Genomic DNA, 15,339 nt, shown 5'->3' on the forward strand with positions numbered 1-15,339 from the left:
CTCCTCTCTCTCTCTCTCTCTCTCTCTCTCTTTGCCTACCTAAGGACTACCTGTCAGTTTTGAAAATGTATTATATTCCGATCTTTTTACACTCTTTTACAAAAAAATTATGCGTAAGTCTAATAAACGTTGGGAGATTGTTTTCTCAATAACGGTGATAGATATGGCTTCGACGCATAGGACTTTTTTCATAGCTCTTGTTGAGAAGAATCGAAATGGTACTGTGGAATTTTATCATATCTGTCACTGTTCTCGAGATAGTGGCTTTTTTGTCTAGACCCGTGCGTAACATTTTTTTATATTTACTTTATATATTATTCGTACTTGAGATTTATTATAAATTTATTATAAATTTATATATTTAAATTTAAAATCATTATTTATATTTATGATTCCAACAAAACCACCATGATTTTGAGATCGTGCTTGAAACAATTTCAAAAATTAATGCAAAAAATGCTGAAAGACTTGAAAATAAGTGTGAATGTCATCGCAATCTTCGTCTCTCCGGTCTCGTTTCAGAAAATTCCAATTTATTTCAATGTTTGTTATAATTCCCGATCTTCTATTTCTTTTTCCAATTCGCGATCGCCTTCTTATCGGTTCATTACCGCGCTATCTCAGTAGGGGCGGGGCCCCGTGAATTGATGTCACGTCCCTACGCAGTATACTCCATATGAAAAATAGTATTTTTCGCGCGACAGTCCGTGCAAAAACGGTAAGTGATAAATTGCCTTTCTCGGTCGTGCGCGTTACCTTGACCTTGTCGCAGAAAATTAGAGCTTTTCTTGAAAATGAATAATTTAGATATCGAAATAGTATGAACTTTAACGAATGGAAAGTACCTTTTTCTATGGATGCTTATCCCACTTTAAATGTCTTCTTTTTGTATCTTTTTCTTCCTTTCATATAATAATAGCTCCCAAAGTAACTCCGAAAAATTTCTCGTTGCTTTCATCATGTATTATATTTATCAGTTTGTTTTAAAACTTTCATGTAATATGTAGATGAGATGTCCAGAAAAACAGATACTATTAATTTGCACTTCTCGGATATCACATACATCGCATACAATCAAGAACAAAAACGCCGTCTGTAATTTCAGTACGCAACAATTTTTAATGTGTAAAGTTATACATTCTTACTCTTATTATATTGTCTTATTTTACTAGAAATAAAGATAAAATCAAAAGAAATTGTTTCTTAATTAAGAAATCTAATAAAAAATTAACAGAAATTTATTTATTTTTAAATACATAAATTTCAGTTAATATATGAATATTTTAAAGTCATATTCCACTTCAATAAAATTCCGTTAATTATCAAATAATTCACTTGATAGAATTATTTAAAGTAAATATTATAACTATACAATGTATTCTTAATCTAATCGTTCTTCTTACGTAATATTAAAAAATAGTGATAATTCTATTAACAAAATACTGCAGGAAAAAGAAAAAAAATAAAAAATGCAAAGTTTGACAAATAGAACCTCACAAGCGTAACTGCACTGCACCATTCCTGCACCTATTTGAACGATCGGCTAATCGCTGGACGGAACAACGCGACAATAGTCATCGTGGGGGTAGCTCGAGTGCAGTTCGGTCATCGGCTGCTTTTGCCCATGACTGTACCCATCGTCGGAAGTGCGCATGCGCAGCGCGCGTGGCGCGGGACAGCCGACGTTCGAGACAAACGAGCGGCGCGCACACGGCTGTGACGGACGCGCTCCGCGGGCGCTCGATTACGACGATACGGGGAGAAAAAAAATAATCGGACGGCTCATTTCGGAAGCGTATCCCGCGCTGGACGTGCACGGTGAACGCGGGGCGGAAAGCCGCGCATGAATCGCGGTATGACGGAGCGTGTCTGAAGTTGAAACGAAAAAAAAAAACGGAGCTGAAAGTTTTTTCGCGCATTCCTAGTCTTCAATGATGATCTCGCGACGAATTCGGTTGAGATAGAAGAACGTAGAATATTTCAGGGCACCTCGCGTGAAAAAAAACGAATAAACACAGCAAACGGGAGCAAGGTATGAGACGTTTTCGCGTTTTTCACACGGCGATGTTTATTGAATTCGTGTGTCGCAAAATAAGCTTTGTATAACCAACAGGATCAGACCGAGAGGAATACTTTATAATTATACATCACGCTTGTTTTTAGCTTGTAGCTAATATTGCACACAAACGTCAGAATAATTATTTTCCAAATGGAGAATTATTTAACGTACCAGTTAGCTTTGCTGATTTTTTTATTTTGCGAAAAGTAAGTAGATTTAAAAAAATGGAGTCGTTTATTTAAATTAATAGGAATTTATATATTTTGTATATTTTAATTCTGGAACGCTAGATTTTTAATCTCAATTTTCAATATTTTATCTTAGAAATTTAGTTTTTTATTTTTAATTTTACAAGGCTAAAATTTCTGCTTCTTCCTTTTGTTTATAGGATAAGGCAGGACTATTCTGTTTCAACTTTAAAATAATACAATTTGAAATTTACGATAACAAACAATATCTCTTTGCAGTGATGTGCTTATAATTACATTATACAATCATGATTGCTCTTTGAGAGCATAATCTTTAAATAATCAACTTATTCTATTCAGAAATATTATCGCAAGAAATATATAAAAAAGCCCCGTTCTATATAAATAATTCCTTTTGTTTATTTATTATTTTGCATATTTTTAATAGGCCTATCCGCTGACTTGCTAGCAGCTTGAAGGCCGACAAGATGATCGGGCCATCGTCAGGGAATGCTGGCGAGGTTACCGAGAGTCAGTGCTGTGCCTCCGCCAAACGGAAGATCTTCGACGACTTGGAGGTCGACGGCTCTAAACGAAAGATTTTTGATGAGTTGGACATTGACAGCTTCTGCGATGAAGTCCGTCAGACAAGTCGCAAACACTATCTCGAGGAACTGGAGACGCCGGTGGAGCTAGTGGCTACATCAAACGACATCATCACCAACGCGGCGGCACTCTTCTCGCCGATGTCCGCCCAGGAAGTCGTCGAGGAATCGCAGGTGGCACGTCTGGAAGTATTGCTGGTGGATGGCACAAACTGCACTTGGACGACCATGTCGGAGCTAGAACAACAGCAGAATGTGGACATTCTCGTGACTTCGTCTTCCTCGTCGTTGTCTTCAATTTCATCAACCTCATCCTCGTCAAACACATCTGGATGTGCTGAGCGTCATCCTACGGAAACCTATATTGAAGAGCTTCATTATCAGCCGGCAGTATCGATGAATTATTGGGAACCGGTCGCCGCCCCCGTAATTTCGCTTGCCAATCTGAACCCGCAGCAAAATAAAGGAACGACAAGCAATAATCAGCAACAGCAACAGCAACAGCAATTCGAGGATCAGGAGAATGGAAATTTGTCGTGGTTGTTGGACTTTAAACTGGACTCATTCATTGAAGCCGCGGATGATAGATGCACTATGGGGCCTACCGCGACAACGAAGAATAATTATTATGGTGAGAAAAGTGCAATACAAAATAAATATTCGTATCAACGCTTTCACGAATATTAAAGTTAAAGAAAGATAAAAAAAGAGATGAAAGAAGATAAAGAGATATCGTATGCTTTGGTTTTAGAATTAAAAACTTTATTTAGTTCTAACTTTATTATAAATCTTTATTTAAATTAAATGAAATTGGAGCTAAATAAAGTTCTTGTTATTAAAAAAAAATTATCTTTAGATCGATCGATAAAATGAATCGCGAAATTTTCTACTTGCGACTATTTTCGAAACGGTAGTAAATGGTGTTAATGAAAATTCTTTTTAGAATGTTTATATAAATTTCCAAATTTTTTAGAATTTCTGAATAGCTTTATAATTTTTTAGACAATTTTTCAGATTTTTTTATACAGAAAATCTGTATGTCTTTTTTAGAAATCTTCATATATGTACATTCTGAAGTATTCTATGATTCATTTTATAATTTCTGATATAATTTTGTAAAATCTGAAAAAGTTTAAGGTATTTTTCACAAATTATAGAAACTATTTCACATATACATATAAAAAGTTCTAAGAAAATATATAAGACTCTCAGTTTTTTTCAAAAGTTCCTTATTCATGCGAAAATTTTGAGAAACTTTTTCACCAGGAATAGTCTTCAAAAATTTCATTATTTAATTAAATTACGAATTTAAAAATACGTATATTCCGTTAATATATCTCAGTTAATAAAACGGTTCGGTGGCTAATTGCGCATTTTCAGGCAATAAGAATAAACCGAACGGAAGGTCGCATGGCTCCAATTACGCCAACGACGTCAAGAGAGGATATGGCAGTCACGAAAATTCGTCGACATATCGACAGGATGTAAACCAGGCGACTTATCCCGCCAACGGAAACGAGAACCGAAATTTCTCGTCTGCGCGATCTAATGGGCCAAAGAAGCCACCCTTTACTTATACGGAATTGATAGAACACGCGCTACAGGAAAGAGGCGAGCTCACTGTTTCCGCGATTTATCAATGGATTTCGTAAGTTGGCAGGAAATTTATTATTATTTAGTCAAAACTTTGATTTATTATTTACTTATATATTGCAACTCCACATTTATTGTCTATGATCGGCATGCTATAAGCTTCGTATACTTTCTCTACAATCTTTCCTTCATAACCTTTCAATTAAATATCTAATTAAACATACCAATTAAAATATATTTCTTTCAATTTATTCTTGTATATATTTTTTATATACCTATTTTTTAATTCTTAATTTTAAACGGAATCACAAATTAAAATAAAACATTCCATTGATTAAAACTGATAAGTTGACCCTTCGAGAGAAAAATATTTACAAGTTTTATTCGAAACGGACGGAGTGTCTTTCTTAGTTGCGTATTAGACGCGCAAGGGGTTTTCTACGAATTTACACGAACGTGGCCCGCTGGTTGGGGGTGGGTCGACGGGGGTGGGCTACTTCTAGATGGTACCCATTGGTACCACTGCCCCCATTGCTTGGCACCACCTGGCACTAACTCCTCACCCTTCAGCTATCCTTCGTTGCAGCCCTCAACACGAATGCGCACAATTTACTGCTCCTGTGCCTTCACCTGTTCGATCGCTGTTCGAGCTCCTTGGAAAATATATATATATATATAAATCATTCAGCCGCGTATGGCGCCGCTCGAACAAATGAGTCAAAAGAAATATCTCCGGTTACTCTACAAAGAGGCAGACTATAAATAATATACACAAATATTATATATACACAAATAAAGCCTATAAATATAACATGTATAATATTAAAAATCATAATTTTATTTTCACATTTTTTTTGCCTTATTCAAGATTATCAATGGCAAAAAGCAACTTTGCAACTATTATAAAATTTTTTAATACACTAAAAAAAAATGTTTTAATAGCATTATTTTAATTAAAAATAATTAATAAATATTGATTTAACAACAGTATTAATGAATAAATTAAATTTTATTAAAATAAGAACATAAGTACTTCATTAATGGTGTTTATTTAATTAACAAAATTAGTTTTAATTCAGATAATGCTGTTGACATATCATTTTTTTTTTTTAGTATATGATTAACACGATTATAACGATTTATACATTTAGAGTTGTGAAGACAAAATCAATCATATTAAAGAATATTTTACAATAGTATTGCATCTTGAAATCATAGTTAGCGGGTATGTGTTAAGAATATTATTTTTATCACACCGATATGCAAATATGATTTAGGCTGGGTTGTTCCATCTTTTGGTAAACTTCAGTTCACTGTCTTATTCTCTTACACTTTTATGTTCTTTCACTCTTTTGTTTATCCAATAGATAAATTACCATATAGTTTATTTGAAGATGGAACAACCGGCTCTTAGAACAGATTCATTAAACTGTTGGTGAAAGTGACAACTTTCATTGCGATCATCGTGATCAGTGGAGCGAGTAAATGCACCATTTAGCATTTCAAATGCACCCTTGGCTTAAATGTTTCTCATTTTCCACCGAAACTCGTGAAATTAATCGCGAAGAGAGGGTGCGTAACGCACCGTGACATCGCTACGAGCAGGTGAAGGAAATTAGTTTCGTAGGGACGCAAATTACCGCCATGCGTTTTTATGTGTATTATCCTTAATCATGTTCCCGTCGATTTGCCTACGTAAAATGATCATAGTAACTCCTGCAAGCACTTTATTGAATTATTCAAAAAAAACTTTTATTTTGAATAAAAATATGAATCGTTTAATTTGTATAATTAAAATCGAAAAGATATTTGTCGTTTTCAGTGAGCATTTTCCTTACTATAAAAGCAACGATGATCGCTGGAAGAACTCCGTCCGACACAATCTCTCAATAAATCCGCACTTCAGGAAAGGATCGAAGGCGACTCATGGAGCGGGTCACCTTTGGGCGATCGCGAATCGTGGCGATTGCAGACCTCGTCCATTGCCAGTTACTAGTTTGACAAATACTACACAAACACAAGTAGCACAAAATGAGTCTGAAGAATCCCGGAGTAACAAGATCATCAGGTAAACGTCTATTCCTCGTAAAATTTTGTAAAATTATTTCTTCACATTACTGAAACATGCTTAACATTACAGCCAAATCATGGACGAGGTGGAAGCTGCGACGGCAAGCATCACGCAGCCGAATTCCGAAGAGGATGCGGATGATATACTGAATTCTGTGACGCTCGAGCATTCCGCTGAGCAAATACTCAACGGAATAAAACGCCAAGTGGAAGTGCAGTATTTAGTTCCCATGGTGAACGATTCCGAGGCAGGTCAACAGAACGACCAGACGACGGAGCAACAAACGGATTCGCTCCAATGCTCCTTCAAGGAAAGTGGTGAGGATATTGTAATTAATTTTTCTTTCAGGAAGAGATTGACTCGCCATTGACGAATTATGAAATTTATTGCAGATTTTCTGAACCCGGTATCTAAAGAGGTCGTCGCCGAGGAATGCGGACTCGTAAGTGAGGGATATCTAGTCACGGATCCGACTACCCTGGGTTTAAATGTGGTCGATCCCGAGATTATAGGATCGGAAAATCTCTTCGGCGAGGAGCTCAGCTTTCAATTTTATGAATTGACGTCGCCGTCGCAGCTGCAATCCGCCTGACACACAGAGGACAACAAAGTCCATCTTATTGTGATTGACGAACTTCAGATACAGAACGCGCGATCGTATGATAACCAGCCGATTCGCGACGTTGCCGAAACCGAGAAGAATGTCTCAGAGCGGGAAAACTCGCAGAGAAAATCGCCTGTCAACAGCGATCGGGCCAACGAGAACTGTACGATGACGAGAAGCTGATCTTATTCGAGAAATTTTTCACAATGACGCGAAATGTTCGATCGTTTTATTCGACGCGGCTGCTAGATTAACTAGAAACTTAATTGAATCAGCTGAACCAGTTAATTGATATGCTTAATGAATGGATAACGAGTCAAGCACGGTACAAATACGAGAAAATCTTGTTTCTCAAATGTAAGGTAGTTCGAGGATTTGATAATCACCGAAGAACTTTAGAGTGGCCGGAGTGAGATCAGAAAATAAATAACGTAATTACATATCGTCCAACGTGTGCCTGGTTAAGTGTCTTAAAGAGGAGCATTATTTATCAACTATGCATTAAAATTTCTTCTAGTCTTTTGCGAAACAGTGTGTAATGTTTTTGTATTAGTAAAAAAAAGTATGATATTTATATCATTACGTATGTGTATATTGTCCTTGAGATTTTATACTCTCGCCAGAATAAGCGCGAAGTGCCCGTTGGAAAGTTTCTACTATAAAGATAAACTTCTAATAATGTAGAGAAAGGCATTTGGATATCTTTTGATCAAAGCCGAGTTCACTTCGCGATGTCTAGCGTTGAGATATGAAAACGCTGATTGCTTAAATAAAATGTAAAGAAAAATGTTACGTGGTTTAATTGTATTGGCTGTACATTCAGCCTTGAAATAAGCATCTAAAAGAGAACTCTAATGAATTATAAATTTATTAGCTATATTTAGAACGTTTTATACTTTACGAAAGAAAACGTAACTATTCTACAGATTTCGTTGAATCGGTTTCTTGTCCTTGATTCATTTTTTGGATCATGCTCTTTAATTTTTCCTCCTTCGCCTTCTTCTTAGCTTCCTTTTTCTGTTTTCTTTCCTCCTTCTCTTTTTGCTCCAGCATCGTCTTAAATCTCTCATCGTGAGGCGAGATCTTGAAGCCAAAGTGTTTTCTGATCTCCTCCATTAAGCGCGCCTTGCGCAATCTAGCAGCCTCCATTTCGGCTTCCTTCTTAGCGACCCTTGCGTTCAGCTCGGCCGTCCATTGGTCTATCTTCAATAATTTTTCGGCTATTTCAGCTTCCCTACAAACACATCACACATTAATATGCTGTTCCAAAATTGTAAACTTGCAGATAGTAACTGCATTCAGCAGAGACAGCATCTTTACAACTGTAAAATTCTTTAATATAATTGGTTTATACATTTAGATCCAATAAGGAACAAAGGGCAAGATTAACTATATTAAAAAATTTTACAACAATTGCAAAGCTTCTTTTTACATTTATGAACGCAGCCAGGTTAAACTGATAGACATGCCTTGCTTTAACCTTCTCAGCCTTTATCCGTTTTTTCTCCTTCAGCTTCTTCCATCTCTCTTGAAGGGATACTGGAAAGGCGACTCTCTCGTACTCCTGCAAGATCTTGACCTCTTCTGGCGTGGGCCATGCAAACCCGACTGGCTCCTTGTTGCCTTCGAATCCATATCTACCTAACATACGCTTCTTGTATTTTACTGTATTGTGATACCACTCAATAGGCTGCTCGTAAGGAGGCTTGCCCATAAGTATATTCCTGTGCTCCGGATTCAGCCGGGACTTATTTCGCTTCTCGGTAAGCTCCTTCTGGTACAGGGGGTCGTTCGAATATATTGGCTGCTCGTCAGCAGCAGTTATGTCGACAGCTTTGTCCTTCGCCTCTGTGGCGAGGAAACGACCGACGACGGCGCCTTGGAATCGCACATTCCGTTGAACAATAACATCGCAGATCCATCGTCTTAGACTCATCGGAATGACGAAACGTACTCAGGAATCACAGGATCGCTACAAATTTAGGTTAAGTTTAGATCGAGTTAGATCAAGATGATTAAAATAAAGATACATGAAATGACAGAAGAAACTGGGGTGTGAAAATTATCAGCTGTTACGTGCACTCGTGAGAGACAGTACATAATACGTACGTGCAAGAGCAGTACTTTCGAAGAAATCACAATTATGTTTACGAGAATATAACCTATCCGAATTAGTGTTGTTGAGCTCGTGCGAGTTATCAATTTGCTAGTTTGCTTAGGTTAGGATATTGAAAGCGTGATTCAAACGGCACAATCGCGATGGCGAAACGTCTCTCGAGGGTAATATGATAATTGATAATATTAATTAGTGGGAAAGCTAAACAAAAAATTATTCAATTTTTTATTGTGAATGCAGTTACCGGGGAATCACGGGGAAACATACGGGACTTTTGTCTTCGAAGACGAGGGGCATACCTTGGGAAATGCGCTCGCTTCTGTGATAAATGAATAGTACGTATCATTTAAAATTTATGAATATAGTTTCATCGTGTAATATTATATTTTTATTCTTCCAATTTTTCTTGCAGTCCAGGCGTGAAAATATGCGGTCACACTGTGCCGCATCCTGCAGAAAAGAGGGTGCACTTGAACATCCAAACAACCGGTGAAAATGTAATCCAAGTATTGAAACGGGGCCTCCAAGATCTTGAGAAAATGTGTGATCACACAATCGAGACATTTAATAAAGCCTACGAAAAACATAAAGCTACGAAAGAAGACTCTGTGGATACTACATAACACTGTCATTTTTTTTAGATTCTTAATATATTATAAATAAGTTTTTACAACTTTTACTAACCAAGAATTAAAAGTTTGTTTGAAGGCATAGCGTCTAAGCTTCTTAATAAAACAAATTGAATAATTAAAAAACTTGGATGGTTTTTATTAATTATATGTACCTATATATATAATATATATATACTAAATAGTTTACATTAAAACAATTGATAGAATTTTGTTAAAATTATCAAAGATAGCAATTTGATAATTTCCTATTTTTGTTTTCAGTTAGAAAAGTTATTTTGATACTATTTGAGTTATATTTTCATATTCTTAATATTCTGTATTGTATGTTATAAAAAAATAATTAAAATGATTAACAGAGCTATAATGACCATTAATCGTTTTAGTGTTAATATAATGTACATGTATCAATATATTCTGTGATGATACGTACAACACTGATTGTAGTTCCAGTACCTATTGTCTATTAGTTTCTATCTATTTTGCTCAACGAAATGAAAATAGGAAGTGTTAGGTTCCTAGGAGGCAAGAGATTGGGAGGAAAAAAAAAAAAGAATTGTTTTATAATTTTTCAAAGCGCTTTCACAGAGGCTAGATGTTTATTTAGACAACTTCGGCCGCTCTCGCGCCTCCTTTGTGAGTTTTGGATAGGTAATCAGCAAATTCTTGATACGGTGCCTTAGCCAGAGCTTGCTCTTTCCATAAGTCGGGCGTCAGATACGCGTAAGTCTTGGCGATCGCAGCGTAAGTGGCCTTGGCAAAGTTACCAAGTGTGCAGGTTGATCCTCTAGCTGAGGTATAGCAGTCCTCGATACCAGCCATCTGAAGAAGCTTTTTGGGAACTGGGGCGGATACGATGCCAGTACCTCTGGGTGCAGGTATTAGACGCACCTGTACGGAACCGCACTTGCCGGTTACCTTACATGGCACCGTATGCGGCTTGCCGATCTTGTTACCCCAGTAACCACGTCGAACTGGTACAACGGACAACTTAGCCAAAATAATAGCACCGCGAATCGCAGTGGCTACTTCCTTGGAGCATTTTACTCCCAGTCCAATATGTCCATTGCTGTCTCCGATGGCAACGAAAGCCTATAAAATGTTACATTTTAAATACTCTTGTCTCTCTAAAATTTTATATTCTAGCTACTTTTTAATTAGTTTTTCTAGGTTCAATTTACTCTATCTTTTTCTAATTCTTAGAAAGAATTAGAATATAAGAATTAGATATAAATAGCAAATTAAGTCAAGATTAAAATTTATTTTACATTGATAGAACTGGAACTTGAAAAAAATAAAAGAAAGTTTACCTTGAACCGTGTACGTTGACCAGCACGTGTTTGCTTCTGTACAGGCATGATTTTTAGAACCTCGTCCTTTAGATCTGGTCCAAGAAATTTATCGATGATTTCATATTCCTTGATGGGTAAAGAGAACAAGTAGATGTGCTCGAGAGACTGAATCTTGCCATCTCTGACTAGACGACCCAGCTTGGTAACAGGGACCCATTCTTTGCTATCCTCCTTGCCACGTCCACGACCGCGTCCTCTGCCTCTACCTCTACCACCTCGACCTCTCAGGCCTCCGCGATCACCTCCCGCTCCGCGAGAACCGAAACCTCCACGAAAGCCACCGCGTGCGGCTGGAGCAGCGTCCGCCATTCTGTAATAAAAAAATTCATGATAAATTTGATCAGAAATGTCACATATAATATATCCTAAATTTCAATCTTATTAAAAGTTAATAATTACTATGCACATATTTTTAATATTGAAATTTGCAATGGCAAACCTGGGTAACCCTAGGCAGGCGAAGCCGACGTACCGTATTTGATGAAATATTAAGAAATGCGATAAAAGTATTCATATTAGAATATCCATAGTTTTAATGTTTTGTACAGATAAACGAAAAATATGCAAAAATGATAAAAAAAAATGAAGACTTTCTGAAATATACTCACGTTACTTCTTTCCCTTTCCTCGAAAATCACAGAAGAACCGGAAACACGAGGTGGAAATAAGAAATTAATATGCCTTCGAGATGGCGCCTCCTACAGACGTAATATCCGATATTTAAAAAATGGCGCGTTCTTATCCAGTAACGGATTCGACATTTAGATTTATTATACAAAATAAAAATTTATCATACCATTAACTAAGTGATAATTGTAAAATAATATTTAAAACAGAAAATTAAAAAAAGTAAATAAAATATATTTAATGTTCAATAAAAAAAATTTAAAGAAATATTCTATTATTCCAAAATATGCAAATGAAATATAATTTCAGAATAAAAAATGTTTCTGGAAGAGAAGTAAAAAAAAACAGATTTTTATTCATTATGTGTAACAATTTATTACACTGTATAAACACAGTACAGAAATAATGTAAAATATAGGTCTTTTAATTTATCTTATAAAATATTGTAAAAATAAAAAAGTTCTTATTTCACTTGTTTACCCTTTACATATACTGATACTATATTACGTTCATCGCCGGCATATATAAATCTCTGGAAATTCTCTTCGAGTGTATATTCTTTAAAATTATCCAACAAACTGCCTTCTGCATTCATGTCAACGATAAGAGCATCGAATTCTTTGCCTTCCATCAAATTACCGATTTTGTCATCAATTGCGAGTGCTAAACACAATCAATATGTTAATATAATTGTAAAGAGTTTTGTATATGGATATAAATATTCCTAATATGCAACTTTACCTTTAGCACCTCCCAATGTTGCCATATGGAAGACATCTTTGTAATTAAGCGGTGTATAATTATCTCTCGTTAAAGATAAACAATTTGATACTTGTAAAACCGATCTCATCTCATTCAGCATACTGCAACTAGCTGCACCTGAAGCATCTAAAAAAACATATTCATTTTTAATATAATGAATATATTATATCATATATATTAATTGAAATTCAAAATTTAGATTTTAAATTAAATATCTAAATTGTAAAACTTCTACAAAGAGACTTTTGCGATACCTGTTCCAAGTCCGACTTTGATACCGTTAGCCTTTAATCTTTGTACATCGCAAAGCCCGCTTTTCAGATTTATATTTGAAGAGGGACAATGAATTACAGCTGTTCCTCGTTCTTTAAGAATAGCAAGTTCGCTATCTTCAAGATAGACTCCATGCGCTAATACTGTCTGTGAAAAAGAACCAGATGACATTATATATGATTGTTTCAATTTGCTTTTTAATAAATTAAGAAAATGAAGTATTATACCTTATTGGTAAGAAGGCCAGCAGCATCATAAACAGCCGTGTACGAAGGTAGGTGTGGAAAAGTTCGTTTCACTGTCATTATCTCGTCCTTATTTTCAGAGACATGACTCTACAGACAATAAGGAACACTTTGTATTTATAATAATAGCTGTACATTGCTAACATAATATTAAACAAGTTCAATAAATTAAAATACCTGTATATGTATGTCTTTCGTCTTAGCAATCTCTGCCAGCTGTTGCATTAATTCCATGTCGCAGCTCAGTGCGAATCTTGGTGTGATGATCGGCTTTACAAGTGGATTCTGCAACAAGTTTGGAGAAATGCAATATTTTTTTGTGATTAATTGTGACAAGGATTGTCACAATTGCCACAGAAGGTGTTAGGATTGTCTATCTATAAAAAGTTGGCAATAAAATACAAGTTTACCCCTATTATCTCAATAGATTTTATAAAATCTACGGTGTCTGCAACTGACGTCAAGGTGCTTTCGCAATATCCATCGTCACGCGGAATATTCATGTTCACTTTTCCGATGAAAGCTCGTTGACCTAATTCAGCAGTTTTTTTTGCAAGAATTACACATGCATCGGCATATAAAGATGCAAAATAACATGCCGTCGTTGTGCCCATTTTGATAGTCCGTTTCTGCAATGACATGTATATTAGACATAACGAAAAGATACAAGAATATCTAAAATAATTATACATTTTATGATGTGATCTTAATTAGAATTGTTTTACATACCACAACTGCTTCAAACACTCGCTCTGCAAATTCAGTATCACTATACTTTTTCTCCAGTGGAAAGGTATAAGCTTCTAGCCAATCCAAAAGACCTTTGTTGTAACCCAGTCCAAGATTTGGAAACTGTACCGCATGAGTATGGGCATCGATAAATCCAGGCACCATAAACTGACCATGTGATAAAACTTTAACTCCAAAATCCTCTCCACAATTCCGTTTAAACTGATACTCTCTCTCGCAAATCTTTAAATTCTCCAGAATCTGAAAAATCTAAATATTGTATAGGTAAAATTATTATATTTTTTATTTTAAATAAACTATACTGTATACAAATGTGTATTAAATTAAATCATTAAATCATTAAATACTTCGCCATCATGAACAAATACAGCAACGTTCTCCTTAATAATTAATTCTTCTTTATCATTTGTTTGAATCAATGGACCAAAAAAGATTCGAGTCATTGTGCTATATCTTCTATAAATGCTTATATTACTGAAACAAAAATAAATATTATATACATTGTTATTTAATTTCAAAATTACATTCAAGATATTTTAAAAACTTTTACAATTTTACACTTTACAACAGTTACACTACTTTACAATTATTAAATTTCTTTTATTAAATAGTTTATTAGAAATTAAATATATCATAATATATTGTTAATATTATGTAATTTTAATTAAAGATAGATGAGATATATAAATATATTAATAAAAAAATTTTATAAAATATATATTAACAAATGATTTTCTTTTGTTATTTTATTATAGAATTCATATATAGAATACAACAAACGAAAAAAAGAATTTCTTTCCAGAGTAACACTGTAAAATTTTCATAACGTCTGTGAATAAAATATTACTTGGCAACTTTTCAAGACTCACTGTCGATGCTTTCGCGACAGTTTTCGTAACTTTATCGTAGATAACTCGATCACTTGATTATCTTGTTATGCCACAACTGAGTTGGTCTTTCAAGGATGCAGCCATGTTACGGAAAACAGCTGATCTAACTATTATAGTCATCTGAGTTAGATTAGAAAATAAATACTTCATCTCTACAATATCGGATAAAAAACAAACATGATAAGCTTCGATGGATAAAAATGTTCACATAAGATAATACAGTTAATTATCAACATCATGATTAATTGAAAATTGCAGTAACCAACAAAGTAAAAAAAATGCAAATTTATTATACCTATTCGTAAAAAAATAGATAGTCGATAAATCTCCAAATGCTGGTAATTTCATCTCACACATGTATTATCGATTAATGATAACTAAAATATATAATATGAATTATAAAAACAATAAAAGCAAAGTAATAATCTGCAGCGATAAAAGTAAAAAGCAATAATGTACATATATGTTTTTTTCTACAATTATTGCATCAATAATCAAATCTGACATAACAAAAAAATAAAATTATATAAATAAAAATTGATTATCAAGTTATAAAATAATATATATAATACGTA

General features: G+C 34.8%; 5 protein-coding genes across 7 annotated transcripts; 2 read left to right on the forward strand and 3 right to left on the reverse strand.

The window, feature by feature from the left end:
• Nucleotides 1–1,709: 1,709 nt before the first annotated feature.
• LOC108749481 (defective pharyngeal development protein 4-like) lies at nucleotides 1,710–7,851 on the forward strand. The gene is made up of 6 exons (XM_018488240.1): nucleotides 1,710–2,032; nucleotides 2,696–3,483; nucleotides 4,233–4,500; nucleotides 6,268–6,513; nucleotides 6,586–6,833; nucleotides 6,909–7,851. The coding sequence occupies exons 2-6, from the start codon at nucleotides 2,736–2,738 to the stop codon at nucleotides 7,106–7,108; spliced, it is 1,710 nt and encodes a 569-aa protein (XP_018343742.1). The 5' UTR covers nucleotides 1,710–2,032; nucleotides 2,696–2,735; the 3' UTR covers nucleotides 7,109–7,851.
• Nucleotides 7,852–7,968: 117 nt separating this feature from the next.
• Nucleotides 7,969–9,569, reverse strand: LOC108749482 (growth arrest and DNA damage-inducible proteins-interacting protein 1). 2 transcript variants are annotated; one of them, XM_018488243.1, is made up of 3 exons: nucleotides 9,536–9,569; nucleotides 8,590–9,092; nucleotides 7,969–8,354 (listed from the first exon to the last, which is right to left on the reverse strand). In XM_018488243.1, the coding sequence occupies exons 2-3, from the start codon at nucleotides 9,054–9,056 to the stop codon at nucleotides 8,036–8,038; spliced, it is 786 nt and encodes a 261-aa protein (XP_018343745.1). In that variant the 5' UTR covers nucleotides 9,057–9,092; nucleotides 9,536–9,569; the 3' UTR covers nucleotides 7,969–8,035. The 2 variants fall into 2 exon arrangements, with proteins under 2 accessions (XP_018343745.1, XP_018343744.1); XM_018488242.1 differs by lacking the exon at nucleotides 9,536–9,569 and adding an exon at nucleotides 9,230–9,311.
• LOC108749483 (probable DNA-directed RNA polymerases I and III subunit RPAC2) lies at nucleotides 9,320–9,929 on the forward strand. The gene is made up of 3 exons (XM_018488244.1): nucleotides 9,320–9,400; nucleotides 9,477–9,571; nucleotides 9,649–9,929. Exons 1-3 carry the CDS (start codon nucleotides 9,380–9,382, stop codon nucleotides 9,857–9,859), a joined length of 327 nt encoding a protein of 108 aa, XP_018343746.1. The 5' UTR covers nucleotides 9,320–9,379; the 3' UTR covers nucleotides 9,860–9,929.
• Nucleotides 9,930–10,421: 492 nt separating this feature from the next.
• On the reverse strand, nucleotides 10,422–11,907 carry LOC108749493 (40S ribosomal protein S2). The gene is made up of 3 exons (XM_018488257.1): nucleotides 11,826–11,907; nucleotides 11,176–11,527; nucleotides 10,422–10,957 (listed from the first exon to the last, which is right to left on the reverse strand). The coding sequence occupies exons 2-3, from the start codon at nucleotides 11,524–11,526 to the stop codon at nucleotides 10,469–10,471; spliced, it is 840 nt and encodes a 279-aa protein (XP_018343759.1). The 5' UTR covers nucleotide 11,527; nucleotides 11,826–11,907; the 3' UTR covers nucleotides 10,422–10,468.
• Nucleotides 11,908–12,271: 364 nt separating this feature from the next.
• Nucleotides 12,272–14,964, reverse strand: LOC108749492 (guanine deaminase). Of its 2 annotated transcripts, none has more exons than XM_018488255.1 (9): nucleotides 14,722–14,964; nucleotides 14,222–14,348; nucleotides 13,854–14,123; nucleotides 13,535–13,753; nucleotides 13,302–13,409; nucleotides 13,107–13,214; nucleotides 12,861–13,026; nucleotides 12,586–12,732; nucleotides 12,272–12,507 (listed from the first exon to the last, which is right to left on the reverse strand). In XM_018488255.1, exons 2-9 carry the CDS (start codon nucleotides 14,315–14,317, stop codon nucleotides 12,308–12,310), a joined length of 1,314 nt encoding a protein of 437 aa, XP_018343757.1. In that variant the 5' UTR covers nucleotides 14,318–14,348; nucleotides 14,722–14,964; the 3' UTR covers nucleotides 12,272–12,307. The 2 variants fall into 2 exon arrangements, with proteins under 2 accessions (XP_018343757.1, XP_018343758.1); XM_018488256.1 differs by having other exon boundaries at nucleotides 14,744–14,763.
• Nucleotides 14,965–15,339: the final 375 nt, after the last annotated feature.

Source organism: Trachymyrmex septentrionalis, unplaced genomic scaffold (assembly GCF_001594115.1).
Source record: "Trachymyrmex septentrionalis isolate Tsep2-gDNA-1 unplaced genomic scaffold, Tsep1.0 scaffold29, whole genome shotgun sequence".
NCBI classification, from domain to species: domain Eukaryota; kingdom Metazoa; phylum Arthropoda; class Insecta; order Hymenoptera; family Formicidae; genus Trachymyrmex; species Trachymyrmex septentrionalis.